General features: G+C 43.7%; 1 protein-coding gene across 1 annotated transcript; it reads left to right on the top strand.

Moving 5' to 3' along the window:
• Positions 1 to 463: 463 nt before the first annotated feature.
• Positions 464 to 11,156, top strand: LOC141140589 (cystatin-2-like). Its single transcript, XM_073627954.1, has 3 exons — positions 464 to 728; positions 7,084 to 7,200; positions 10,979 to 11,156. The coding sequence occupies exons 1-3, from the start codon at positions 522 to 524 to the stop codon at positions 11,060 to 11,062; spliced, it is 408 nt and encodes a 135-aa protein (XP_073484055.1). The 5' UTR covers positions 464 to 521; the 3' UTR covers positions 11,063 to 11,156.
• The last annotated feature ends 16,447 nt before the right edge of the window (positions 11,157 to 27,603 follow it).

A 27,603-nucleotide genomic window follows, 5' to 3' on the forward strand; every position in this document is an offset into this window, starting at 1 on the left:
CTCTGTATTTCGCACAATCATCAACCCTGCACTCTGTAAGCAGCACACTCTTTAACCCTGTAATTTGAATGTAGCGCACCACTCAAAAAATGCCCAGGTAGGGGAATGGTGCCAGAATGTCATATGTGCAATAAAAGTACTAATCTTTAACCTCTATTGTAATTTGCCAAATAGAAAATCTATCCAGGAGGTTGTTCAACAAGGCTATTGTGTACTTCAATTACATAATGTTGAATTTCTTCAATTTAATAAACGACTGTATTTTTTCTGAATTGTAGATAAGAACTTTAATATGTGCTTGCGATAAAAGGCATATTTTTTCCTGTTATGTGCTGCCAATAATGCCAGAATATATGTCATCAATGAAGTAATATTCAGACATATCTTAACTACACAGAAAGGAAAACACATTAGTCTTATCAAATCTTAGATGTCTTGTGTATGCAGGTTTGTGTCCGGCTATAAGAGTGTCTCTAGGTCTCTGTTTTGTCTTCTTTTTCTGTACTCCTAAAGGAAGCATCATGGCTGCAGGATTGTTTCTCGTAGTAGTCTTGTCTCTATTTTCTCTTTTAGCAGCTAACAATGAGCTCGTTGGAGGTCTAGAAAACATTGATCCCAACAACCAGGATGTTCTGAAAGCTGCCACATTTGCTGTTAATTCATTTAACCAACAATCAAAGAAGGACTACGAATACAAGCTTGTGAAGGTTGTGTCAGCGAAATCCCAGGTACAATCCCGAATATGCCCAATCTGCTGTTAAAGTTACATAGTCATTAAATGAACCTCTTAAGTATTTTGCTTAACTGTTGTTATACTCTACTTGCTATATTATTTCAGTAGTAGTAGTTAATTGGACTCTGTCATTATATTTAAAACTTCCCAAATATTTATCTGTAAAAGATTAAAAAAAGTGTTACATTTACCTTTCCAGCTGCTTCAGCTCTCAAACACCTCTTTATTCAGTAGTAATCTTTGGAAGGGTCAAACTCTGAACCTCCACAGCTCTTACTGTATCATTTAATGAGTGGAGGTCAACCAAAACCAGTGGGATCTGAGGAGGACTCAAAAAATTTACAGTTTTTCTGTGGAATTCAGAGGAAGATTGCTACTGAACAGTGTTCAGCAGCACAGGCAGCAGAAAAGCTAAAGCTGGCCATACACTAGTACATTTTTGTACAAATATTCATCCAAAAATTCTCAATACGTCTGATAAATTAACGAAAGCCATTCTAAATTAATTCAAAATTTGTTTTGCTTTTAACATTCAATTTTGGAGTGAATGGACCTTCCCGGAAATTTGTTTCTTCAAAAGAGAAAATTTCCATCCCTCTCCTTTGAATTTTCTCATCACTGTGGTTGAGAAGAAACGTTGATTTTACTCCACTAACCATTAAAAAAAATGAATGAATGTTCTTACAATAAAAAAGAGAAAAATGAACACAATTCTACTAGTGTATTGCCAGTTTTTAACATATACATATACAGTTATGAGTTTAGGAAGATTCAAATTTAATGACAGGGTTTCTTGAACTACTAAAAGACTATAGCAAAGTCATTAGGAATATTGTAGTACAAGATATTTACCAGAGTTTCTCAATTTTATTCCCATATCGATTGCTTATTACTGTACATAAAATATATCTAAAAACAAACTATCTAAAAGCATCCTGCTGGGGAGTTACCATGTATGTTTGTCCTTGTGACTATTGTCCCCGAGAAAATATATTTTACAGTTGTCACTGGAAGAGGAGACAAATGACTAGGAGGGTTTTTTTTTTCCTCTCATTCTGGAGATATATCCATTCACATTCTGTGATGTCTCCAAGATGGGAAGTGAAAAACCTTACTAGTGATGACACAGTCAGTAAAAAGCCTAACAGAGGTTCTAACCATTCTTTACTATATATCTGAAACTAACCCCGAGGTCCATGAAAATACCCCAGGGCCCAAGAAACAGTAGCTTTCAGACCTTGTCCAGACCATGTACATCGAAACTGCAAAGTACTGTTTGTGCATTGTAAAAAAAGGTATGCACAGGTAAACAAACATACACAAAGCAATCTAGCACAGTTAATCTGTTTACCTTTTTTTTTTTTCAATAAACCTACAATTTAGTAAGAAAACAGAGCAGTTTCATTACATTGGAAGTTAATATAAAAGAAAAAAACATTTCAGATATACCTATAATTTCCCCTGCCACAAAGGGCTTGTTTACACTCGACTAAATGTCTAACTCTTAACAAACGCTCCTCTCCTATAGCGTTAATGTGCTTTAGCAAGGGTGTTAGAGCAGTACAAACAGGAAGTGCATAGAAGGAAGTGACTGCAGGACACTCTATGCTCTCCTCTATTATTACAGGGCATTGGGGGTTATTTACTAAAGGCAAATCCACTTTGCACTACAAGTGCACTGCAAGTGCACTTGAAAGTGCACTTGGAAGTGCAGTCACTGTAGATCTGAGGGGGACATGCAAGGAAAATAAAAAACTGAATTTTAGCTTGTATATGATTGGATGATAAAATCAGCAGAGCTTCCCCTCATTTCAGATCTTCCCCTCAGATTTACAGCGACTGCACTTCCAAGTGCACAGTACATTTGCCTTTCGTAAATAACCCCCATTGTGTTACATTATATTTCTCCTGCATTATTTTTGTTAAACTAATTTTAATGCACCACAACCGTGCCTGTCAATGCATTTGTGAAGCCCTACCATAGACTTGAATGGGAGGCTTTCAAGGGTTTCACATTCCTCCAGACTCGAAATGAGGCTTCAATTTTAACTGCTTCAGCCCCGGAAGATTTGGCTGCTGAATGACCAGGTAATTTTTTGAGATTCGGCACTGCGTCACTTTAACTGACAAGTGCGCGGTCATGCGGCGCTAGCCTGCACCCAGACAAAATTGACGTCCTCTTTTTCCCACAAATAGAGCTTTCTTTTGGTGGTATTTGATCATCTCCGCAGTTTTTATTTTTTGCACTATAAACAAAAAGAGAGCAACAATTTTGAAAAAAAAAAACAATATTTTATACAATTTGCTATAATAAATATCCCCATTTAAAAAAAAAAAAAAAAAAAGCTATTTTTTTCTCAGTTTAGGCCAATAAGTATTCTTCTACAAATTTTTGTTAATAAAAATCGCAATAAGCGTATATTGATTGGTTTGCGCAAAAGTTATAGAATAAAATAGGGGATAGATTTATAGCATTTTTATTATATATATATATTTTTTACTAGTAATGGTGGCAATCTGCGATTTTTATCGGGACTGCAATATTATGGCGGACACATCGGACACTTTTGACACATTTTTGGGACCATTGGCATTTATACAGCGATCAGTGCTATAAAAATACACTGATTACTGTAAAAATGTCACTGGCAGTGAAGTGGTTAACACTGGGGGGCGATCAAGGGATTAACTATGTTCTCTCTCTGTGTTCTAAAGGATGGGACTGTCTAGGGGAGATGACAGATCGCTGTTCATACTTTGTATGAACACACGATCAGTCTCTTCTCCCCTCAGAGAACCAGGATCTGTGTGTTTACACACACAGATCCCGGTTCTCGGTGTGCCACGAGCAATGGCGAGAGCCCGGCAGTCATCACGTCCGCAGGACACTCACATCGGCTCTGGGAGCGAGCTGTGGGCACGCGCGCCCCTAGTGGCCACAGGGCAAAGCGACATTACATAACGTTGTTTCGTCCAGCCGTGCCATTCTGCCGCAGTAAAACTGCGGCGGTTGGTCGGCAAGTGGTTAAAGTGGAGTGAAGTGATGCGACATGACGCAAATGCTTCATGTTTTGATAATGTGAACAGCACTGTGTATTTCATTTGCATAAGCGTTTGAGGAGTGTTAAAAATGCCCCTCAAACACCTGCTTTCAATGCCAGTGGGAACTTAGCCTAAAAGGCTCACACCTCCTGTACCTGCAATAAAAGCACCTGTCCTTATAACCTCTCATCTGTACCTTACTATCCTTTTCTTACAACTCCTATTAATAAATTACTATAGCATACTGAAGCATACCACATCCAGTCTGGTAACACTGGACTCTAATGCCGCGTACACACGGTTGGATTTTCTGATGGGAAATGTTGGATGTGAGCTTGTTGTCAAAAAGTCCGACTGAGTGTATGCTCCATCGAACATTTCCACCAACAAATGTGTATGCTTCATTGAACCTTTCCACCAACAAATGTTGGCTAGCAGGTTCTCAAATTTTCCGCCAACAATACTTTGTTGACGGAAAGTCCGATTGTGTGTACACAAGTCCGCGCACAAAAGTCCATGCATGCTCAGAAGCGGTCGGTCTTGTAAACTAGCATTCGTAATGGAGAATTAACATTCGTGACGTGGCAAATTATGAGATCTCCAAATGCACATTCTCTTCTTCTTTAATGGGATAATAATGAAGCTGCTTTGCTGGTGATACTGATGGAGTTATTGCAAACACATTTTCAAAGGCTTTTTTTCAAGTGATATCAAGAATTATAATATCGCAAAATAAAAAACTAAAAAAGAAAATCACGAATAAACACTCACCAAACTTCTACTAACACGAAATTAGCAGGAGCCCAAAGGGTGGGCGCTAAAGAGCTGAAAAACCACATAGTACGTCTAGTACGTCACTACGTTCATAATTGTTGGCCAACATTTGTGTGACCGTGTGTATGCAAGACAAGTTGGAGCCAACAACCTTTGAACAAAAATCCACGGTTTTGTTGTCGGAAAGTCCGATCGTGTGTAAGATCTGCCCTCTCCAGCATTGCTCCTGTAGTGTTATACTGTATGTCGATTTAGTACCCTGTTATTTGTGTTGCTGCTCCTCGTAGAGACATTATAAGAATTATTTTTATTCTTTTTTCTTTAGTTTATGATAAAAACACATAGAAGACTGTGCTGTCTGCTGTTAAACCCCAATATTAAAGTGAAGGTGATATAATGAAACAATTTTGCTACAATGGTACCAATGTTACATAGTAACAACCATAGTTTGGAACTTTATTTCAACATCAAAACACTTAAAGAGGAGTTCCACCCAGAGGGGCCGTCAAAAAAAAAAAAAAAAATTAAAAGTCAGCAGCTACAAATACTGCAGCTGCTGACTTTTAATTGGACACTTACCTGTCCCTGGGTCCAGCGATGCGGGGGATTGAAGCCCCGCTCGTCCCCCCCCTCTGCTCGTCAGCACCGGCATTTCAACTGTGGGCGCCGGGCTGTGGCTTCACAGCCTGGCACCCACTGCACATGCGCGAGCGGCGCCGAGCGCCGTGATTGGCCGCTCAATCACCTGGGACCTGTAATGGGTCCCAGATGATTGACAGGAGGGAGGGAGCAGAGCGGAGCCCTTCCTGTGCCGAGGGGGAAGTGATGTCACCAGCCCAGGCAAAGGAACAGGCAGACTACGAGGGACCACCTAGCAACAGGCATTTAGAGGTAAGTGAAAAAAAAAATATCCAAATGTTTTTTTGTTTTTTTGTTTTTTTAGAATTTTTCCAGGTATTTTTGTTTTTTGGGTGGAACCCCACTTTAAGTGTGTCATTATAACCATTTATAAGAGTGCACTATACATTTTGGACTTTTGTTTAGGACCATTTTTCTTTTGTTGATTTTTTCATGTATCAATTTATTATCGTATGTGCATTGGTTGTTACTATGTAACATTGATACTATTGTAGCAACATTGTTTCACTTTATCACCTTTACTTTAATTTTGGGATTGAACAGCAGACAGCTCAGTCTTTTATATCTTTTTAGTTTTCATTCGTTTCTTTATTCGGAAATTTAGAAGTGCAGCAGTCTGCTTTATAAATATAATTTCATTCACTAAAATTTTTTGAGCGCAATTTTTATGCCCCTTTCACACATGCTGTCCGATCAGGTCCACCTGTCCGTTTTTCAGGCAGACCCGATCGGACGCTCCATTCACCTCTATGGAGCGACGGATGTCAGCTGTGACATGTCCGTTGACATCCGCCGCTATCCGATCTGATCCGGGCAGCCAAATTCAGACGGATGAAAACCCATTTCCCATCCATCTGCCAGATTGTATGGAATCGGATGAAAATGGACAGGTGGATCTGTTGTCATCCAATCTTTCATAAAAGACAGCAGGGCTCTGACAGGTCCGTCTCTGCACAGTGAGCGGAGACTGACCTATCATCCACCTGCTCAGCAGAGATCGACGGATCGATCCCAGCTGAGCAAGCGGAGTCTGTCAAAACAGCCATTCCCTGTGTGAAAGAGGCTTTACTTGTTTAAATTATAATAAAAACACGCCAGAAAATTATGCAAAGGAAAAAAGTTAATGTGCCTGGATCCTGACAGGCTACCAGAAATGTTTTGTTCACTACCTGCATTACCTATATTACCTACTGGACTGTGCACAGGATGAAATTCTATTCAGTGTTTTTATCTGAGGGGAGAAGCAGGCCTATGATTTGCACTACTCAATTAAATCCAGCAAATGTCACTGGTGTAAAAAAAGAAAAGGGGGCACCCAGGAGTTGTGGCGGTTCTCTAGCATGTCTGCTCTGTATTCCAAGGTAAAAAACAAAAGACCAAGAAAAGACTATAATCTTCATATAGGGCAGCAATGATATACTAAAAAATTTACTGTGTTTCCATTATGTCACTTAAAGGAGGCAGTGTCCACACTAGAGTTGCCACATCATCCCTTTAACCCAGGACACATATTAATTACACAGGTTCTAATTAATATGTGTCCTGGATAAAAGGGATGATGTGGCAACCCTAGTCCACACATGGTTCTTTTTAGGAATCCATGATGTTTACTACAGTAAATTACAATATATGAAAGAGCACAGAACAAAGACATCGCAAAATAATGTCCAGGTACAAATGGCTGCAGAACAGCACTATGCATTCAATGGTGTGGTGTAATGTGTTAGCAGCCCATTCAGAAACTGACCAACACTGCAGAAACATTTAGGAATTTTAATATCGCTTTTTTATTATTATTAAATTCATGTTCTGATTTAGTTTTAAAAGCTGGTATTAATGTAAGATTATATCCAGTATTTAGCAATGACTATGTCAATGTTTTTTTTTTTTTTCAGGTTGTTGCTGGAGTAATCTATACTTTAAATGTAGAAATTGGAAAGACAGACTGCAAGAAAGGCACCACAAATGACATACAATCCTGCAGTTTGATGCAAGACTCACACCTTGCTCAGGTCAGCAATAACTCTTCACCCTCTCCATCCATTACTTTTTATTTTAGTGTTGCTAGGAGGACCCTGATTTAAAAAGTGTACAGATTGTTAATGTTTTTGTAAAAAGTATTATTTTATGTGACATATAGGTGGAAAAAAAACCTTTTGTCACTGTTATGTGTAGCACTACCCCAGCTGGAAATATGTCCCAGTTCTTTTTCCCAGTAATTGTCCCGCAGCCAGGCACATGGTCACAGTTACTCTTTGGCTCAATGACAAGTACAGGGTTGTTCTTTTTGGTGTTTTTATTTTTGGGTTAACTTGGATAGGATTGGGGAATTGAATGGGACACTCCAAAAAGAACTATGTACAATAAAAGGACAGTAAACTTCAGTGGCAGCCCATCTATTAGGGGTGCCCAGGCACCACTCCCTCTATCCACAGCTGGCACCTCCATTCATGTGTCTAGCCCCTTTCAGGACGCCGAGCACATGAATTACAGCGACGAGGGTGCTTTTTTGAAGCACCCGATTAGAGCCAGAGGCTCTAATAGGCTTCAAAATAGGATGGGCCGCAGAGCATTGTACTATGAGCCCACCCAGGTGTTACAATAGCGAATTAATATTCACTATTGAAACACTGATCCTCAATCAGACCAATCAGAAGCGGGTCTGAGACCCGTTTTCTGAGTGTCCGAAAAGAGAAGAGTCCTGATTGGCTGCTGAGGAGGAGGGAGGAAGCGGAAACCGCTGCTGTGATGCCCGTGGAGAGCAGGGGAAGCTGGTGACACCCGGGAGAAGAGATGCCCACCATAGATGGGGTAAGTGCTCCAGATCCGACCGACCAACCAACCGACCGGGGGTGGGGGTACTGTTTGCCCCCGCCCTCAAAAAATATTTCCACCAGCCGCCACTGGTAGAACTGAAGCAAAAGTCCTTGCAAAAGCAGACCTCCTTTTTTGAGCAATCAGAGCAGAGTCCAATCACAGAGAACTAGATAGGTTGAGCTCTTCAGGACACCAGCCAATGTCCCCTTTCTATGAACACATAGCTGACTCTCTAGAACCAGAGGGGAGGCAGCAGCCCACAGCCTCTAAGATCTCTCACAGCAGTCTGTACTCACAAAATGTCCTTGGAAAGTTGGTTTCCTACTCCCAACATTCATGCAACACTTTTTCCCCTGTGATACCAAACTAGATCTGCAGACAACAGCCCCTTAGTCAGCTCTCAGCAGCTTCAGCAATCCAGGCCCACCTGAGGCCTCAGCATCTCACAAGCACATGGCAGGATAGCAAGCAGGGGGGCAAGCAACCCCCTGCCCCCCCATTAGGTTGTGTTCCTCTCCTACAGGAAAAGACCTGGTAGCTCTGTGTCTCAGAGTATTCATACTTACTCACAGCAACCATCTCGGCCACCCTCCCAGGGATTGGCCAGGGCTGTAAAAATATTCATGCTGCTCATTTGCATTGCTCCACACCTATGTTCTAGAGGGATCCACAGTTCTCCAGAAAGTAGAGCAATTAAACCGGCAGCTGGTGAAACACTGAACAGACCAGAATAATCAACACAGCTACACTGATCCAGGCATGTACTGGCCAATGAGGACTACTGGGAGTTTCCCGGTGGGCCGATGGCTCAGTGGGCCGGTCAGGTGCAGTCCAAGAGCTGCTCCTCTCTGACAGTGAGTGATCGTGATTTCACTCCTGTCAAGAGGAGCAGCTTCTGTCACTTGCTGGAGAGAGCATTAGGCTTTCTGCTCCCTCCAGCCTGCAGGGGGAGATAGAAAGCCGGCAGGCTTTCCTTCCTCTCTCCCCTTATCACTTGTTATCACATGACTGGAGAGAGGAACGAGAAGCTGCTTTCAGAACTGTGAGTACATGTGGGAGGGGGAGGAGAGGGAGGACACACTGATGTGAAGGGGACTGCTGGTAGGGCCTCTGATGTGAAGGGGGCTGCTGGTGGGGACTCTGATGTGAAGGAGACTGCTGGTGGGGACTCTGATGTGAAGGGGACTGCTGGTGGGGACTCTGATGTGAAGGGGACTGCTGGTGGGGACTCTGATGTAAAGAGGCTGCTGGTGGGGACTCTGATGTGAAGGGGGCTGCTGGTGGGGCCTCTGATGTGAAGGGGGCTTCTGGTGGGGTCTCTGATGTGAAGGGGGCTGCTGGTGTGGACTCTGATGTGAAGGGGGCTGCTGATGGGGATCTATGATGTGAAGGGGGCTGCTGATGGGGTATCTTATGTATAGGGGGCTGCTGGTGGGGACTCTGATGTGAAGGGGCTGCTGGTGGGGTCTCTGATGTGAAGGGGGCTGCTGATGGGGACTCTCTGATGTAAGGGGGACACTGTTGGGGACACTCATAATTAAAGTGGGCCAGTCATGATGAAGTCCAGGGCCAAATTTTCATCCCAGTCCAGCCCTGCACTGATCACAGTGAGCACAACTAAATATACCTAACAACAAAACACCAGCTCCACTGGATACAGTGAGCCAGAACTAAATTTACCTAATGCTAGCACCTACCTAGGAGGATAAAAAATCAAGTGCTAAGTCGATAGTACCACAATTATATACTGTTGATTAAAGAGCACTAGACAGTCCCAGCTCCTGTAGGGGTCGCTTGGAACAGTGACCATACAGAACAAAAGTACCAGAAATAACAGCGCTTAGGACCCCTGATCAATCCAATGGCAGTTCAAAGTTTGATGGAAGGATATACTGTGAAATAAGCCCATAAGCTTCCAGCTGGTCTCCAAGTATGATTTATTAAACAAGCAAAGCACATGCATGCAAAATGAGTCAGCACGGCAACCCTGACTGCTTGCAGACCATCCCAGTCTCTCGTGGCTCTATTTTGGCTTCCCTCCCGTGACCCGCCAACCAGGGGCATTGCTAGGTCTACAAAAGATCTGGGGCTAGAGGCCATAGCAGCGTAGTAAAGAAAGTCATACGCTTGGGCGGGCATACACATGTATATAATATGTGTGTGTATATATATCCCCAAAGAGCCCCCCTTACATTAAGGTCCCCAGAGAGCCTCCCCCTTACATCGGGGTCCCCAGAGAGTCTCCCCCTAAAATCGGGGTCCCCATAGAGCCTCACCTTAAATCAGGGTCTCCAGAGAGCCTCCCCCTTAAATCAGGGTCTCCAGAGAGCCTCCCCTCTCCTTGGGGACCCATGCAGAGACTCTGGGCTATGGGCCCCAGATTCTGGGCTCTAACCCCAAAAGCCACCCCCTAGCAATGCCACAGCCGCCCACATGACTTCCGGTGTGCCTGGTCGGCATAATCAGCTTGATGCTGATAGCCTCTGGCCCCAGGATATCACACACCAGCACCCTGGGGTTTTCTAGCAAGAAACTATTGATCTTCCATCACAGCCACTATGATTGGTAATTGGAAACGCTTGCAGGTTACACTTTATTGTCTCTCATGACTTTATTACTTTTATGGTGTTATCATTATTTGGCTTTATTAAATGATACTTGTAGACCAGCTGGAAGCCTTTGGGCCTATTTCACAGTATATAATTCAGTGGAACTTTGAACTGCCATTGGATTGATCAGGGGTCCTTATGCAAGAGAAAGCATACCCTTATTGCACTCAAAATTCAGCCTAGGACATTGGGGGCCCTGGTTGCTGATGTGACCCTGGCAAAAATGAGAAACATATAACTATATCCTTGCACCATAGTCAGGTGTGTATTTTCTACGGTGAGAATAGTTGTTAGCTTGTCACTATGGCCAACAAGTAGGACAAGAGGCAACCAGCTAATACTAACTTTACGTTTGTTGTTTCAGACCTTATTCTGCACATTTAGAGTACTGGAAGTCCCATGGGAGCATGTTGAAAACCTTCTTTCATTTTCCTGCATGGCCCACTAATGAAACAGTCACCGACAACTGAAATGAGTGTATATTTTATTTTCATGCAGAAACACTTCTAAATGTAATAAACTGCAAGGATCTGTGTTATCAATCTTACTGTGTCAGTGTCATATTTAGAACATGTGTAAACTCATCAGCCTCATTCTAATATTAAAATTGAAAGTGTGATTCTGTGAGAATTAAAAAAAAAAAAAGCACAAAACGATATATCTAGTATTCAATTAGAACTGTATTACAAAGAAAAAAACTGCTAAGGATTGCTCTGGGCAAAATCAGAGTTACCTTAGAAAAAATAAAATAAAAATGTCAGACAGGCCTAAAGGGAGCAGCAGAGGTACTGCATGTGAAGGTATAAAAGGCTTAGAAGGTTCTGCAAAACAAGGATATGGTCAGGTTGCACCATCTGGAGGGAGAGAATGTCCACCTTTTCTATCTCACAGTGGTCATGCTATACAGCCACAGCATGCACAGGATGCAGTTGAGTGGCCGACAAAGCCTTCCTCTTATTCCTTCGCTCAGGAGCAGAACAGCCAGTTGTCTACTAATGAGCCCTCTTCTTCTACTAATGCTGATTCCGTGGAATTATTTCATCAAATGATTCCTAACTTGCTGCAGTAGTATGAACCTAATCATGCACAAGTATTCCTTATGCATTTGCGTGTACACACACGTGCATACATTTATACACGTATAGACAGAAGCTCTTCCTGATGATGAAAATTACATTGCAAAACGCGTAGAGGCTGCTGGGAACTTTCTCATCACTTCCGGTTGAACGAGAGTGAGCCCTGGAACGCATGCCGCTGTGAGGAGACACAGTGACAGAGGGGAAACAAACTGAGACACTGCTCTCCAAATACACTGCTGGATTTGCTTGGTGCCGGCTTAAGGGCACCATAACATGTGAGTTTAACCATGCTTTTAACTTTTTTAATAAAATAAAATTACATACTATACCATGATGGCTATCCATATGTCTTTATGAGCACTGAACAGTTCTATGGGGTCTTTGAAGGGGGTGTTGGAAAAAATAATGGAGGTTTAGGGGGGTTGGGCCCATCTGGAGGTATGGGTGTCCCTTCCCTTACTAACAATACAATGGTAACAATGGTTTGTAGTTGGTTGTATCTGGAAGGAAGTAACTGGTAATTGTCCCTGAGCTGGCGTAATATACGGCATTGGGCCTTTATGGGGTGTACAGATACAATTAGTTGGTCGAGAAAAATTGCCCTTCAAAGACATTTAGACCGGGCAGGTTTAAGCTGAGTTTTTATTTGGTTTAATGGTTATGTCAAAATGTATTATATGCATTACGTTATGTTGGGAGTTTTTTTGTATTTCATTTTGTTGTAATAAAAAAAAGGCTGCTATGGCCATTCGACTCCAAAAAAGAATGTGTTGTCTGGTCAATCATTGGGTTTAAGTAATATAGGGGTTGCTAGCTTTGTAGGAAACAATAGCCTCAGTAATCTGCACATCCCTTAGTCAAGGGTTTTTATAATGGACAGAGAGGAATTACTGTCAGATAAACCTAAAACCAAGAGAGTATAAGAATAAGAATAAATCTTATAAACCTTACAACTCTAGAAATAGAAGAATGGGCAAACCTATTACGTTTGTAACTACATTTTCCCAAGAATATCATCAAATAGTCAGAATAATAAAAAAAATCTGCCAATACTGTATACAAAGATTTAAATGGGATTTTGCAAGCAGGTTGCCATATTTCTAGCCGATGTGCCCCCACATTAGGGACTGCACTATCACCTAGTCTTTTCTCATCTAAACAATGCCAACCCACCTGGCTCTCCTATCCTGGAAGTCACCCTTGTAATACAAAAACCTATAGGTACTGTAATTTGTGTCTTTTGGGTAAAACGTTTGTTGCCACAGCCACAGATGAAGTGTTCATTATACAGAAATACATCAACTGTGGCACAAACTATGTAATTTACCTGATCACCTGTATTTCATGCAGCCTCCAATAGGTATGTTGTACCACACGTCCTTTGAGAGCCCGTATAGGGGAACATTACTGTGACACAAACAATCCAAATGATAAAAATATTTTGAATGCAACATGTCACTTTAGAGAATGTCATCAGGGCAATCTTTCCTCATTTCGCTTCAGAGGAATAGAATGGTTGTCTCACTCGCCCAGAGGAGGTGACAGGGAGAGAAGGCTACTGGGGAGAGAAGCATGGTGGATTTTTAGATTAAAAACTAGATCGCCTCAGGGTTTAAACCTGAGGTGGGATCTGGACTTGCACTTACATTAAGAATGCCTCTCCCCAGAGCCTCCTCTCTCTCCTCTCTATCTTCCTTTCTCTCTTTTCGGTCTTCTTTTCACATGTGAAAAAACATCAAAATACATCAAATCATGAATGTACAAAATTTATTAAAAATAAAGTAGAAAACTTACAAGAATGTGGAATAAAAAGAGCAGTTCGCCGGCCGGCAAGCGAGCGCCCGTTCTTGGCAAGATGCGATGACGTCAGGGCTCTTTTTATTCCACATTCTTGTAAGTTTTCTACTTTATTTTTAATAAATTGTTTTATCCGATTCACGCTATGGCCACCTTTCCTTTGTCCTTATGTCCTTGAAACCGGGTGCTACAATATCCTTTTACATGCCTGAAGCTACGCTGCATAGAGGGATGCCCTACTACTAGCTGGACACCCGGATATAGTCCACTACGTGCCTGTCTTGTTTATCATCTGTTACGCTTCTCAGAGGGATGCTTGCATTGTTAGCCGCACACCTGGATTTGGGTTTACACACGTGCCTGTTGTGCTTGCAATCTGGTAAGCGCATATGTTAGGAGGTGGAGGATCACTGTGAGGGGTGTTTTTATTCCTACCTTTCCACACTGGCTTTCATGGAGAGCTATTGGGGGACTCTTCCCATCTCCATAGAAGATTCTCTGGATTTCTGAGTTCATGGACTTTGCTATCATTTTGTACATTCATGATTTGATGTATTTTGATGTTTTTTCATATATATTTATTTTGTTTTAATTTATTACTATGCACTTTTTTTTCATCTATGGTATAGCACAGTTTTTTCTTTGTTGTTTTCTGATATGTTGTGGATATTCCACAGTTGAACTGCTGCTTTTTATGGAGGCTTTTTTACGATAGCGCAGTGATTTTTTGGTTTCTGCTTTTCACATACCTGGATTATTATTTTCATCTTTTTTTTTATTTAATGTTTTTTGAATTTTATGGTGTGTTTCTTTATGCATATGTTTCAAATGAAAGTACAGCACTGTCTGAAAAATAAAATATATACCGGTAAATAACCGCTAGGACCAGCTGCAGCTTAAATGTGAGATACACACAATACATATATTACAGAGGAAAAAGCCGTGCACCATGAGACCATATAAAATATGATATCTAACCACATATATTAAATATCCCTAATGGATAGGGGTCAAATTTACTCCCAATCCCCATGTCAATTCATAGATCTAAATAGAAAATGATATACCACATGCATTACAATGTTATGAATAAATGCATTTAAAATCATCTACGTGACATGGTCAAAAAAATGTCCTTGAGAGAGTTCATCTCAACAAAGATTCTCTAGAAAAATACTGATGTTGATCACGAAGTATTCACATTTTTAAGAAAAGTCTTTCCTTTGTTAATTGATTTGTGACTTAAAACAGGGAAACACCGCAGAAAAGGTGAATTGGGATAGAAAGATTCCTCCACCTGTGAAATGACTGCCTCTTACCAGCTACACTGATCTCTTTTTTTAGGGAGATCACGTCCGCTTTGAGCTTATAACCCAGTCAAGATCTATGTTGTTGTCCACCAGATGGCACCTCTCTTCCTCTTATATCACCCCTGGGTATCTCACGGTCATCAATTGGCCACATTAACCAGTTGCCGACCGCTGCACGACGATGTACGTCGGCAGAATGGCACGGGCAGGCAAAAGGACTTACAGGTACGTCCTTGCCTTCTCGCGGGCAGGGGGTCTGATCGAAACCCCCCCCCCCGGTGCCTGCGGCGGTCGGATTCTCGTCAGGGGCGATCAAAGGTGAGGGGGAGGCCACTCATTCGTGGCTCCCCCGTCGTGATCGCTCCTGGCCAATGAAATGCTTCCTCGGCTTCTGTATAGTAGCGGAGGAAGTGATATCATTGCTCCTCGGCTCGGTATTTTCCGTTCCGGCGCCGAGGAGAGAAGACATCCGAGTGAGTGCACAAACACTACACACACAGTAGAACACGCCAGGCATACTGTACACCCCCCATCACCCCCTGATCACCCCCCCCCCCCCCCCCGTCACACTGACACCAAGCAGTTTTTATTTTTTTCTGATTACTGCATTGGTGTCAGTTTGTGACAGTTAGTGGGGTAGGGCAGTTAGTGTTAGGCCCCCTTTAGGTCTAGGATACCCCCTAATCCCCCCTAATAAAGTTTTAACCCCTTGATCACCCCCGTTGCCAGTGTCGCTAAGCAATCATTTTTCTGATCGCTGTATTAGTGTCACTGGTGACGCTAGTTAGGGAGATAAATATTTAGGTTCGCCGTCAGTGTTTTATAGCGACAGGGGCCCCCATATACTATATAATAAATGTTTTAACCCCCTGATTGCCCCCTAGTTAACCCTTTCACCAGTGATCACCGTATAACTGTTACGGATGACGCTGGTTAGTTAGCTTATTTTTTATAGTGTCAGGGCCCCCGCCGTTTATTACCGAATAAAGGTTTAGCCCCCTGATCGCCCGGCAGTGATATAACTTAGGTTTTAGGGTCAGATAGGGTCTGCGTCATCCCAGGCAGCGTCGGGTTAGCGCCAGTACCGCAAACACCCACGCACGCACCATACACCTCCCTTAGTGGTGTAGTATCTGAACAGATCGATATCTGATCCGATCAGATCTATACTAGCGTCCCCAGCAGTTTAGGGTTCCCAGAAACGCAGTGTTAGCGGGATCAGCCCAGATACCTGCTTGCACCTGCATTTTGCCACTCCGCCCGGTCCAGCCCAGCCCACCCAAGTGCAGTATCGATCAAACACTAAACGCATAACTGCAGCGTTCGCAGAGTCAGGCCTGATCCCTGCGATCGCTAACAGTTTTTTTGGTAGCGTTTTGGTGAACTGGCAAGCACCAGCCCCAGGCAGCATCAGGTTAGTGCCAGTAGCGCTAACACCCACGAACGCACCGTACACCTCCCTTAGTGGTATAGTATCTGAACAGATCGATATCTGATCCGATCAGATCTATACTAGCGTCCCCAGCAGTTTAGGGTTCCCAAAAAAGCAGTGTTAGCGGGATCAGCCCAGATACCTGCTAGCACCTGCGTTTTGCCCCTCCGCCTGGCCCAGCCCAGCCCAGCCCAGCCCACCCAAGTGCAGTATCGATCGATCACTGTCACTTACAAAACACTAAATGCATAACTGCAGCGTTCACAGAGTCAGGCCTGATCCCTGCGATTGCTAACAGTTTTTGGTAGCGTTTTGGTGAACTGGCAAGCACCAGCGACATAGTACACCCCGGTCGTAGTCAAACCAGCACTGCAGTAACACTTGGTGACGTGGCGAGTCCCATAAGTGCAGTTCAAGCTGGTGAAGTGGCAAGAACAAATAGTGTCCCGCTGCCACGAAGAAGAAGACAAACACAGGCCCGTCGTGCCCATAGTGCCCTTCCTGCTGCATTCGCCAATCCTAATTGGGAACCCACCACTTCTGCAGCACCCGTACTTCCCCCATTCACATCCTCAACCAAATGCAGTCGGCTGCATGAGAGGCATTTTCTTTATGTCCTCCCGAGTACCCCTACCCAACGAACCCCCCCAAAAAAGATGTTGTGTCTGCATTAAGCGCGGATATAGGCGTGACACCCGCTATTATTGTCCCTCTTGTCCTGACAATCCTGGTCTTTGCATTGGTGAATGTTTTGAACGCTACCATACACTAGTTGAGTATTAGCGTAGGGTACAGCACTGCACAGACTAGGTACACTTTCACAGGGTCTCCCAAGATGCCATGGCATTTTGAGAGACCCGAATCTGGAACCGGTTACAGTTATAAAAGTTACAGTTACAAAAAAAAGTTAAAAAAAATATATAAACACAAAAAAAAATATATAAAATAAAAAAAACAAAAATAGTTGTCATTTTATTGTTCTCTCTCTCTCTATTGTTCTGCTCTTTTTTACTGTATTCTATTCTGCAATGTTTTATTGTTATTATGTTTTATCATGTTTGGTTTTCAGGTATGCAATTTTTTATACTTTACGGTTTACTGTGTTTTATTGTTAACCATTTTTTTGTCTTCAGGTACGCCATTCAGCTGCAGCGCGGATTAATTTATCTTGACAGCAACAGCGTTTGCTCCCACGATACATAAAGCTGTGACTCCAGTGCTGTCGGAGGTGATATATGCCGAAGCATGGGGGCAGCAGGGGCGGAGGAGCGATTTGCTCCTAACGTTTGGGGCGGATGCCCCCATGCTTCGGCATATATAAATGGTGCATGTATGCCCATCATTAGAAGTGGGTGGATGAAGGGAGGTATTCTAATGGTGGGCATACCCACCAATCAATCTCTTTTTTTCGTTCAGCCCACAGGCTGCATGAAAAAAAAAAAGATTACAATATATGCCCAACAAGGACCAGCAATGTACTGGTATGTTGCTGGATTTTGAGTGGTTATACCAGAATGATGCCTGCAGGTTTAGGTATCATCTTGGTATCATTCAGCGGTCGGCTTTCATGTAAAAGCAATCCTAGCGGCTAATTAGCCTCTAGACTGCTTTTACAAGCAGTGGGAGGGAATGTCCCCCCCTCCCACCGTCTTCCATGTTTTTGTCTGGCACACCGATCTTGGTGTGGTAAGATGCTTTGAGGGCAGAGGAGAGATCTAGGGTCTAATAAACCCCATTTTTTTCAAAAAAGAGTACCTGTCACTACCTATTGCTATCATAGGGGATATTTACATTCCCTGACATAACAATAAAAATGATTTAAAAAAATGAAAGGAACAGTTTAAAAATAAGATAAAAAAGCAAAAAAAAATAAAGGAAAAAAAAAAAAAGCACCCCTGTCCCCCCCTGCTCTCGCGCAAAGGCGAACGCAAGCGTTGGTCTGGCGTCAAATGTAAACAGCAATTGCACCATGCATATGAGGTATCACCGCGAAGGCCAGATTGAGGGCAGTAATTTTAGCAGTAGACCTCCTCTGTAAATCTAAAGTGGTAACCTGTAAAGGCTTTTATTAGGCTTTTAAAAATGTATGTAGTTTGTCGCCACTGCACGTTTGTGCGCAGTTTTAAAGCATGTCATGTTTGGTATCCATGTACTCGGCCTAAGATTATCTTTTTTATTTCATCAAACATTTGGGCAATATAGTGTGTTTCAGTGCATTAAAATTTAAAAAAGTGTGTTTTTTCCCCAAAAAATGCATTTGAAAAATCACTGCGCAAATACTGTGTGAAAAAAAAAAAAGAAACACCCACCATTTTAATCCGTAGGGCCTCTGCTTTAAAAATATATATAATATTTGGGGGTTCAAAGTAATTTTCTTGCAAAAATAAATTATTTTTTCATATAAACAAATAGTGTCAGAAAGGGCTTTGTCTTCAAGTAGTTAGAAGAGTGGGTGATGTGTGACATAAGCTTCTAAATGTTGTGCATAAAATGCCAGGACAGTTCAAACCCCCCCAAATGACTCCATTTTGGAAAGTAGACACCCCAAGCTATTTGCTGAGAGGCATGTCGAGTCCATGGAATATTTTATATTATATTTGTGGGAAAAAGACAATTTTTTTTTTTTTTTTTGCACAAAGTTGCCACTAAATGATATATTGCTCAAACATGCCATGGGAATATGTGAAATTACACCCCAAAATACATTCTGTTGTTTCTTCTGAGTACGGGGATACCACATGTGTGAGACTTTTTGGGAGCCTAGCCACAAACGGGACCCCAAAAACCAAGCACCGCCTTCAGGGTTTCTAAGGGTGTAAATTTTTATTTCACTCCTCACTGCCTATCACAGTTTCGGAGGCCATGGAATGCCCAGATGGCACAAACCCCCCCAAATGACCCCATTTTGGAAAGTAGACACCCCAAGCTGTGGCAAAATATAAAATATTCCATGGACTCAACATGCCTCTCAGCAAATAGCTTGGGGTGTCTACTTTTCAAAATGGGGTCATTTGGGGGGGGGGGGTTGAACTGTCCTGGCATTTTATGGCCTTCAAAACTGTGATAGGTAGTGAGGAGTGAAATCAAAAATTTACGCCCTTAGAAATCCTGAAGGCGGTGATTGGTTTTCGGGGCCCCCGTACACGGCTAGGCTCCCAAAAAGTCCCACACATGTGGTATCCCCATATTCAGGAGAAGCAGCTAAATGTATTTTGGGGTGCAATTCCACATATGCCCATGGCCTGTGTAAGCAATATATCATTTAGTGACAACTTTTTGTAAATTTTTTTTTTTTTTTGTCATTATTCAATCACTTGGGACAAAAAAAATAATATTCAATGGGCTCAACATGCCTCTCAGCCATTTCCTTGGGGTGTCTACTTTCCAAAATGGGGTCATTTGGGGGGGTGGTTTGTACTGCCCTGTCATTTTAGCACCTTTAAGAAATGAGATAGGCAGTCATAAACTAAAAGCTGTGTAAATTCCAGAAAATGTACCCTAGTTTGTAGACGCTATAACTTTTGCGCAAACCAATAAATATACGCTTATTGACATTTTTTTTACCAAAGACATGGCTGAATACATTTTGGACTAAATGTATGACTAAAATTGAGTTTACTGGATTTTTTTTATAACAAAAAGTAGAAAATATTGTTCTTTTTCAAAATTTTCGGTCTTTTTCCGTTTATAGCGCAAAAAATAAAAACCGCAGAGGTGATCAAATACCATCAAAAGAAAGCTCTACTTGTGGGAACAAAAGGACGCAAATTTCGTTTGGGTACAGCATTGCATGACCGCGCAATTAGCAGTTAAAGCGATGCAGTGCCAAATTGTAAAAAGTGCTTTGGTCAGGAAGGGGGTAAATCCTTCCGGGGGTGAAGTGGTTAAGACAATCAATGGGTGGAGCCTGTAATCTTTAGAGCTACTATTTATTTCAAAGTTTTATATCTGTAATGTGGTTATGACTAAGGCCTTATAGGCTGAAACGTGTTAACTTAATCAGCGTTTCTTCACTGTGGCTATTTAATAAAATGAAGAAATTTTAAGAGCAACAACCGGAGTGCGGATCATTTTTTTCTACATTACTCTACTCAGCCAGCGACTGTGGATCGAGCACCTGGGAGCTCTGCTATGTGGCGTATGGGTACTAGCACTGACTTTTCTGTTTATACTGTTTCACTGGTACAGGCCACTGCTATACCCAGTTGAGGAAAGTGAAAAAATAGCGCTGGTCCCATAGGGTTATCTCACTAGTATTGCTCTCTTAAAGTATTGATGTTGATGCAAACTTGCTGGTTTCCAGACAGGTAGCTTCTACACCCCAGAGGATCCCCATGGTCTCCTTGGCCTGCAATGTATAACAACAACATTTTTAGCCCCCTTTATCAGGGCTTGATTGACAACAATGTGAATAAACTGGACCTGTGATGTTATTTTTTCCAATTTGATTTGATTGAGCACAGGCCTTGTCTATAGCTAGTTCACACAATGGAAAAATAACAAGGTCCAATTCATTACTAGTTAATTCACACTTTTGCAATCAAGCCCTGATGAACGGGGCACTCCTGGACCCACAAAACTAATTTGCTACTTTTGGGATTGCCCCCTTTTATCAGAATAAAGTTGTATCTGAACCTCTTAGCAGTGGAGCGACACTTCAATTTAAATTTTTGTTCCATTACACTGCTATATCCAGTCCTCTGCAGTGTGAACCTTTATTAAAGTATCTGCTGCCAAAGGCACTATTATGGTCTGCAGCCTCTGCCTGCAGCAAGTCAACCAGATTAAAAGCAACAGACATTTGGGTAGCATATGCATGAGGAAACACAAGACCCTGCACCACAAAGCTTGATGGGAGAAGCACCTCAATGAGACAATTTGGCAGCAAAAGGCTCACACTCACTTTTCACATCTCCCCACAAGCCGCAAGAATCTCCTGATGCATATGTCATAAAATCTGCAGCCTCTATTGGCAAGAAGGAAGTCTCATAAGGTTAGGATGCATTACATCAAGTGTGGAAGAAGATAATGGGACCATGCTGAGTAGGTTCGAGCAAAGGCTTGAACCTCTGTAGATTTGCCCTACACTGATCGCACCATCTCCATCAGCATCTTCTCAAAGTAGGTGTCTCTTCCACAACTGCTGTCATGGAAGAAAGAAATGTCCCTTAAAGTGGTCCTAAAGGCTAAAGGTGTAAAAACCTTCAATATGCAGCTCCCCTCCCCCCAGTACTTACCTGAACCCCTTCTTGATCCAGTGATGTATATGGTTCCCACTGCTGTCATTTAGAGCCAGGGAGGAGGAAACAGGGTGCATCTTATGGACACACAGAGCAGGCCCCGGGAGTGAGCACACACGAGTGCCCCCATAGCAAGTGGCTTGTTATGGGGGCATTCAGCAGGGGGAGGAGCCAGGAGGGCCAGCTGGGGACCCAAAAAGAGGAGGATCAGGGCTTCTCTGTGCAAAACCATTTTTTTGCTTGTTTTGCATATTTGTTATTTTTTTTATATTATTTTACTATTAGTATGACTACTATAAGTCACACCCATGCCACATGTCAGTCCTGGGGGCAGGAGCTACACTGGGCCAGAGATTGCGGTAGCTCTCCAATCCCAAACCAAGAGGTGACTGACCCTATGACTTCTTTAATAAGGCAAGATTGTGTGTGACAATAACACTAACCTATTATCCGTCCTTCACCAGGGAAAATCCACACCCTTTTTCCGGCACTAGTTTGCAACCTGAGGTAAAAGCACTTTGTCATTATGTACCTTGACTTCCAGGAGATCTTTATTCAGGCCAAAAAGGTTTGTGGCCACTTTAGATGGAAATGTCTAGTCAGTATTTGCCTGGCAGAAATGTAGCACCAACACAAGCTGCCTGTCAAACACCTCATCTGTGACACCTTCACATGCTGCAGAGGCTGCACTAACAGCAGCATGCCATCCACGAGTACCTGTGTGATCAGCGTTTAAGGACAGGCTCTGGGGAATTTGGATACTGTCAGGGAAGATGCATGCATGTGCGTAGGTGCATGGTTTCTGCAAGCCCTGATTGTGGCCGATAAGCAGGTGCGTGCGCATGCGCGAGTGCACATTGGAACCAGGCGGGCTATTTAAACTGCACTAATGCTTGGTGTCAGTGTGTCATGGTTATGCAATAGAGTTTGTCGATCAGCATACCTGTCTCCATGTGTTCTTCTCTAGAGACCAGCTGACCCTCACCTGACTGCTTTTGTAACCTCTCCTCTAAGCATGGCCCCACCCCAGGCCCTATCAGGGAACCCTATATTAACCTGTGCACTGCAAGACAGCAGTGCTGATCAACCATTGTGTGTTAGCCTCTGTGTGTACTTGCTGGTTTTCCTACATCTGATTCCTGTTACCGACTTTGGCCTATTCTTAACTATACCTGTCTGCTCGTGACCCCGACCTTTGGCGTGTTCCTGACCAACCCTGTTTGCCTGTGACCCTGAACCTTGGCGTGTACTCTGTTGTCCTTGTCTGCTTGTGGCCCTGACCTTGGCTTGTCCCTTACTTTCCTTGTTGTTCCAGCCTGCTGCCTCCTTCCTCTTCTCTTATAGTCTACCGTGAGCGTGAGCTGTGAGACCCTGGGGGCCGCGACCTGGAGCTAGACTGCAGCGCAGTCCAACCTTACCATTAAAGGCTCTGGTGAACACCTGCTGGCTCTTAGACTCCGCGCCCTGGGGAATCTATGCTCTAGCTCCCAGTGGGATCTGTGTCAGTGATCCAGTAGACATGCTTCCTGAACCTCCCAGGGTTCGATCCGCAGCAGTCAGCCGTAGGGTGCACTACCTTGCAGTGCACTCCTGATCCCAACGGTGTGCATCTGTCACCCAGCCTCTAGGTGACCTGACACAGTGCCATTTGGTCTATTACATTCCTGAAGCATCCGTTTCTGTATTGCTCACCCATTGAAAACCCTATCTGCTCCTGACTTTGCCTGCACTCTGCTTGCACTGACCCTGGCTCATCCCTGGACTACGCTTCTACCTTATCCTTCTGTTCATCTGGCTTGTTATTACCGAACCCCACCTGACTTCTGACTACTCTTCTGCCTACCGCCTGTGTCTGATCTGCTTGCTAGCTGCTGACTTGGACTGTCTGACTTTGCCTTAGATCTTCTCCCTGCACCTGACCCAGCCATGGCTGTACTCATCAGTTCCTGCTCTTATGCCAGGGTGCTACCATCCAGATGCTACTGCTCACCCAGACGCACACCAGCACTCTCCAGCATAAGTCTTATCAGGCACTCGTTCCACTCTGTGATCTGGCATACCCTGTTACACTACCAGGGCTCCTGAGCCACAGCTGTAAAAGATGCCTTCCTCTACACTTTGGGCTCCATCACCTGGTAAGTTAGATACTCTTTTCAGTATCAGTGGCTCATCATTCAGGATATGTGTAGCATTTTCTAGAGGCAGACAGAATGGCAAGTCAAAATACAATCCCACTCATGTTCCTCCTGGAGTAAGGAGTAAACACTCACCACACGCCAGGCATTGGAGATGCAGCAGTAGGAGGAAGATGAGAACTTTCTCAAGGTCAGCAAGATGCTTTGTCTACTGCCTCCTTCCCTAAGGAGGAAGAGGCAGAGAATGAATACACAGAGGGGGGAAAGGGATGGGGTGCTGGAGGTGAGCAGGTATCAAGGGGGAAATTTCACCACTCCCAAGCTCCAGGATTTGTCTATGGGTGAGGTGAGATTGTTAAGGACAGTGTTATCCTCAGCAGCACCGAGATTTAAGGTCCTCTGCTGCAGGAAATATGGGCAAATGTTTTTTTTTTTTTTTTAATGCCCAGATGCCTGCGCATCTTTTGGAGCAAGAAACAGAAGGACCACTATTGGGTGCATCCCCAATAAAAAAAAGTTCAAATGAACTAACTGTTCCCTCAAGCAAAATGCTTCGCACAAACTATGAAATCCTCCTCAAGAAACTACAAGACCTCTGCTCATCTCTTCGCTTCAGCCTCATGGGCTGGCAAGATAGCATTATCCAAAATGTTCCTACTGCCTCATCTACTTTCCTTGGTCCGTACCCTCCCAGTTCCGATATTAACATCCCAACCGGACACGCTCCAACAAACTCTCAACAACTTTATCTGGAATGGAAAGCACCCTAGAATTAAACACTCTGTAATGTGCACCCCAATGTCCAAAGCAGGCATGGGTGCCCCAACCTTAGGAACTACTAAAAAGCCATCCTTTTAAAACCAAGCCCGTCATTGGTGGCCTACTACTTGCTGCCTGCAGATAGAGGAAGCAGATAGAGGAAGCCTCCCTTGGTCACCCCACGAAATCGCTTCTAGCTGCTGCTTAGATGCACTACCAACCACCTTCATCGTTCCTAAAAATAGTAAACGCAATGATCAAAGTCCGAAACTCCATTTACCAACTCTCCAACAGTCTTTCAAAAACAGCTGCAGAAACCTTTCCCCTGACATCGCTAGAAATCTTAAGCAGTAGTTTATCCCTTTCCTCCTGGACAACAGCCAGTGCCATCACCATTGGACATATCCTACATAATGGTCATTTACGCACCTTCCAAGACTAATACGCAAGGTATAACATTCCCAATAAGGATTTTTTCAAATATCTAAGAGTGTGTCACACCCTTGCATCGAACACCTGGTTGGACCAACCACTCACCACCGACGTCATCCAAAACTACGACCACCCGACATCCTCTTCAAACAGATCTTCGTCTCTCTATAACATGCTCAACACCCCACAAAACCCTAAGAAACTCCCATCGTTGGAAAAGTGGGAACAAACTCTAAACTTCTCGGCTGATATTTATTATATGGCATCACACATCGCGCTACACCTTGAAAGTGTCTAGATGCCTCTCACATTGGAAATCGTAGCAGAAATTGCTTCATTATTGGTACCTCACACCAATTAAGTTAGATAAATCCACACCTTCCCAATCCCCCTCCTTCTGGAGGAAATGTGATTACACTGGTACTACAGACCACATTTGGTGGTCTTGTCCACTGCTATCCTCTTTATGGATGTTTATCCAAACCCTTTTCATTAACCTCACCGGCAACCATACCAAAATAACTCCTCAGCTAGCATTACTTGGACTGGGGCAGGAAGCCTGGGAATCTCAACATCACGCCATCCTCACACATGTCTTAATTGCGACCAGACTCGCTATAGCAAAGAACTGGAATAGCACTTCTATACCTTCCCCACAACTTACCCAAAATATTTTAAGCCAAAATTTTCAGATGGAACTCATGTTCACCAAAGCTAACCTTACTCAACCAAAAATACTGAAAGAATGGGCCCCGTGGCTAACCTACTCCAACTTGGATATCACCTCCTTGCCTCATTAGTGACTCAATTACCTCACGAACCTTGATAATGTGACTCTTTTGGAAAGCTTCTACTCTCATAACCACTAATCTTCACAGCTAGCGCAACCCATTACCATACCCTCCACATCTCTTCTACCCCCCTCCCCCCCAACTAGAATGGTCTCCCGGGCTGCATTGCATAATAGACCTTCGGTCTTGTTATGTTTAGCCTATACACCCTTTGGTTACTGTTCACTAACTTTGCCTTGTATTGTTGTGACAATGCCTTACGAAACCATTGCTTGTAACAATTTACATATTTCTTTTCAATAAAAAAAAAAAAGTTGAAGTTGAAAAAAAAAAGTTAAAATGGCTGATTTCCTGACACCATTTCAGAGGAAGCCTCTAATACAGCACTTTGAGGTGGTGCTGTGTAAGAAGCTATAATGCTGCTTCAGGGCCTTCAGCACATCAGGAGATTTTGTTACAGAGAGGAGAAACCACCTGTCCCCTGACAGCATGGACCAGGTCACTTTTACATCTGATGTAAGGAGGGGCACCGCTGGGTAATGTAAGGGGGGCTCCACTGGGGACATCTGATGTAAGTTGTGGCTCCGCTGGGGACACTAGATGTAAGGAGGGGCTCCGCTGGGGCCATCTAATGTAAGGAGGGGCTCCGCTGGGGACATCTGATGTAAGGAGGGGCTCCGCTGGGGACATCTGATGTAAGAAGGGGCTCCGATGGGGACACCTGATGTAAGGACGGACTCTGCTGGGGGCACCTGATGCAAGGACGGATTCTGCTGGGGACACCTGATGGCATCTGGTGGCAGGTGACATGGCAGGTGACACGCTCAGGGGTCCCACTGATTCTGGATTATGATGAGTTGAATGATTTCATTCTATATTACAATGTAATAATAGTAATAATGTACTTCAATCCTGACACCACAACAACCATGGTGCTGGGATGATTGAAGCGCTAACACCAGGTGTTTGAAGTATCTTTATCTGCTGATTTGTTAAGCTCTGGAATACACATTTCTATTGTGGTGTAGGATCTGGGCCTGCTGTCCCTCCATCCCTCTTTTCTTCCTTCTCTCTCCTTCCCTCATTCTTTCCTTCTTCCTCTCTCCCTCCCTCCCTCTTTTCCCCTTTCTTTCTCCATCTCCCATTCATCTCAGACTCTAACCACACCCCCACGCCCCCTAATTATAATAAGACTCCGCCTACAGCCAAAAAAATGTCCCTATAAATGTTTTTACAATGTTGGCAACTATGGTATTTTAACCACTTGAGATACGCGCTATAGCTGAATGATGGCTACAGCACGGACCTGCTTTGCCGGGACTACAGCTATTGATATCGTCCCGTGCCCGAGCGGCCTGTGCGCCCCCTGCAGGGTGCGCGTGGCATGCTCTGTGATCAGTGAGTCTATGAGATCCCGACCCCTTACCACGTGATCAGCTGTCAGCCAATAACAGCTGATCATGTGATGTCAACAGAGCCAGTAATCGGCTATTTTTTCTCCTCGCGCTTACCGCGTGAGGAGAAAAAAAAATCCGATCACCGATGGCCGTCAGAGGGACATCAGTCCCGATCACAGAGACCTGCCGCCAGATCACCAGTGTCCCCCTGTGCCCCCTGACAGTGCCACCTAGCAATAGGCAACAGTGCTGCCTACCAGTGCCCACCAGCGCCACCTATCAGTGCCCAAAGTGCCACCTATCAGTGCCTACAGTGCCAGCTATCAGTGCCAGAACAACAGTGCTGCACATCAGTGCCACCTATCAGTGCCCATCAATGTCACCTTCCAGTGCCCATCAGTGCCATCTATCAGTGGTACCTATCAGTGCCCATCAGTGCCACCCATCCGTGCCACCCATCAGGGCCCATCAGTTCCATCTTATCAGTGGCCATCAGTGTCGCCTTATCTGTGCCCATCAATACCGCCTTATCTGTCCCCATCAGTGCCCACCTGTGCAGCCTATCAGTGCCCACCAGTGCAGCCTATTAGTGCCCACCAGTACTGCCTCATCAGCGC

Source organism: Aquarana catesbeiana, linkage group LG04 (genome assembly GCF_042186555.1).
Source record: "Aquarana catesbeiana isolate 2022-GZ linkage group LG04, ASM4218655v1, whole genome shotgun sequence".
Classification (NCBI taxonomy): Eukaryota; Metazoa; Chordata; class Amphibia; order Anura; family Ranidae; genus Aquarana; species Aquarana catesbeiana.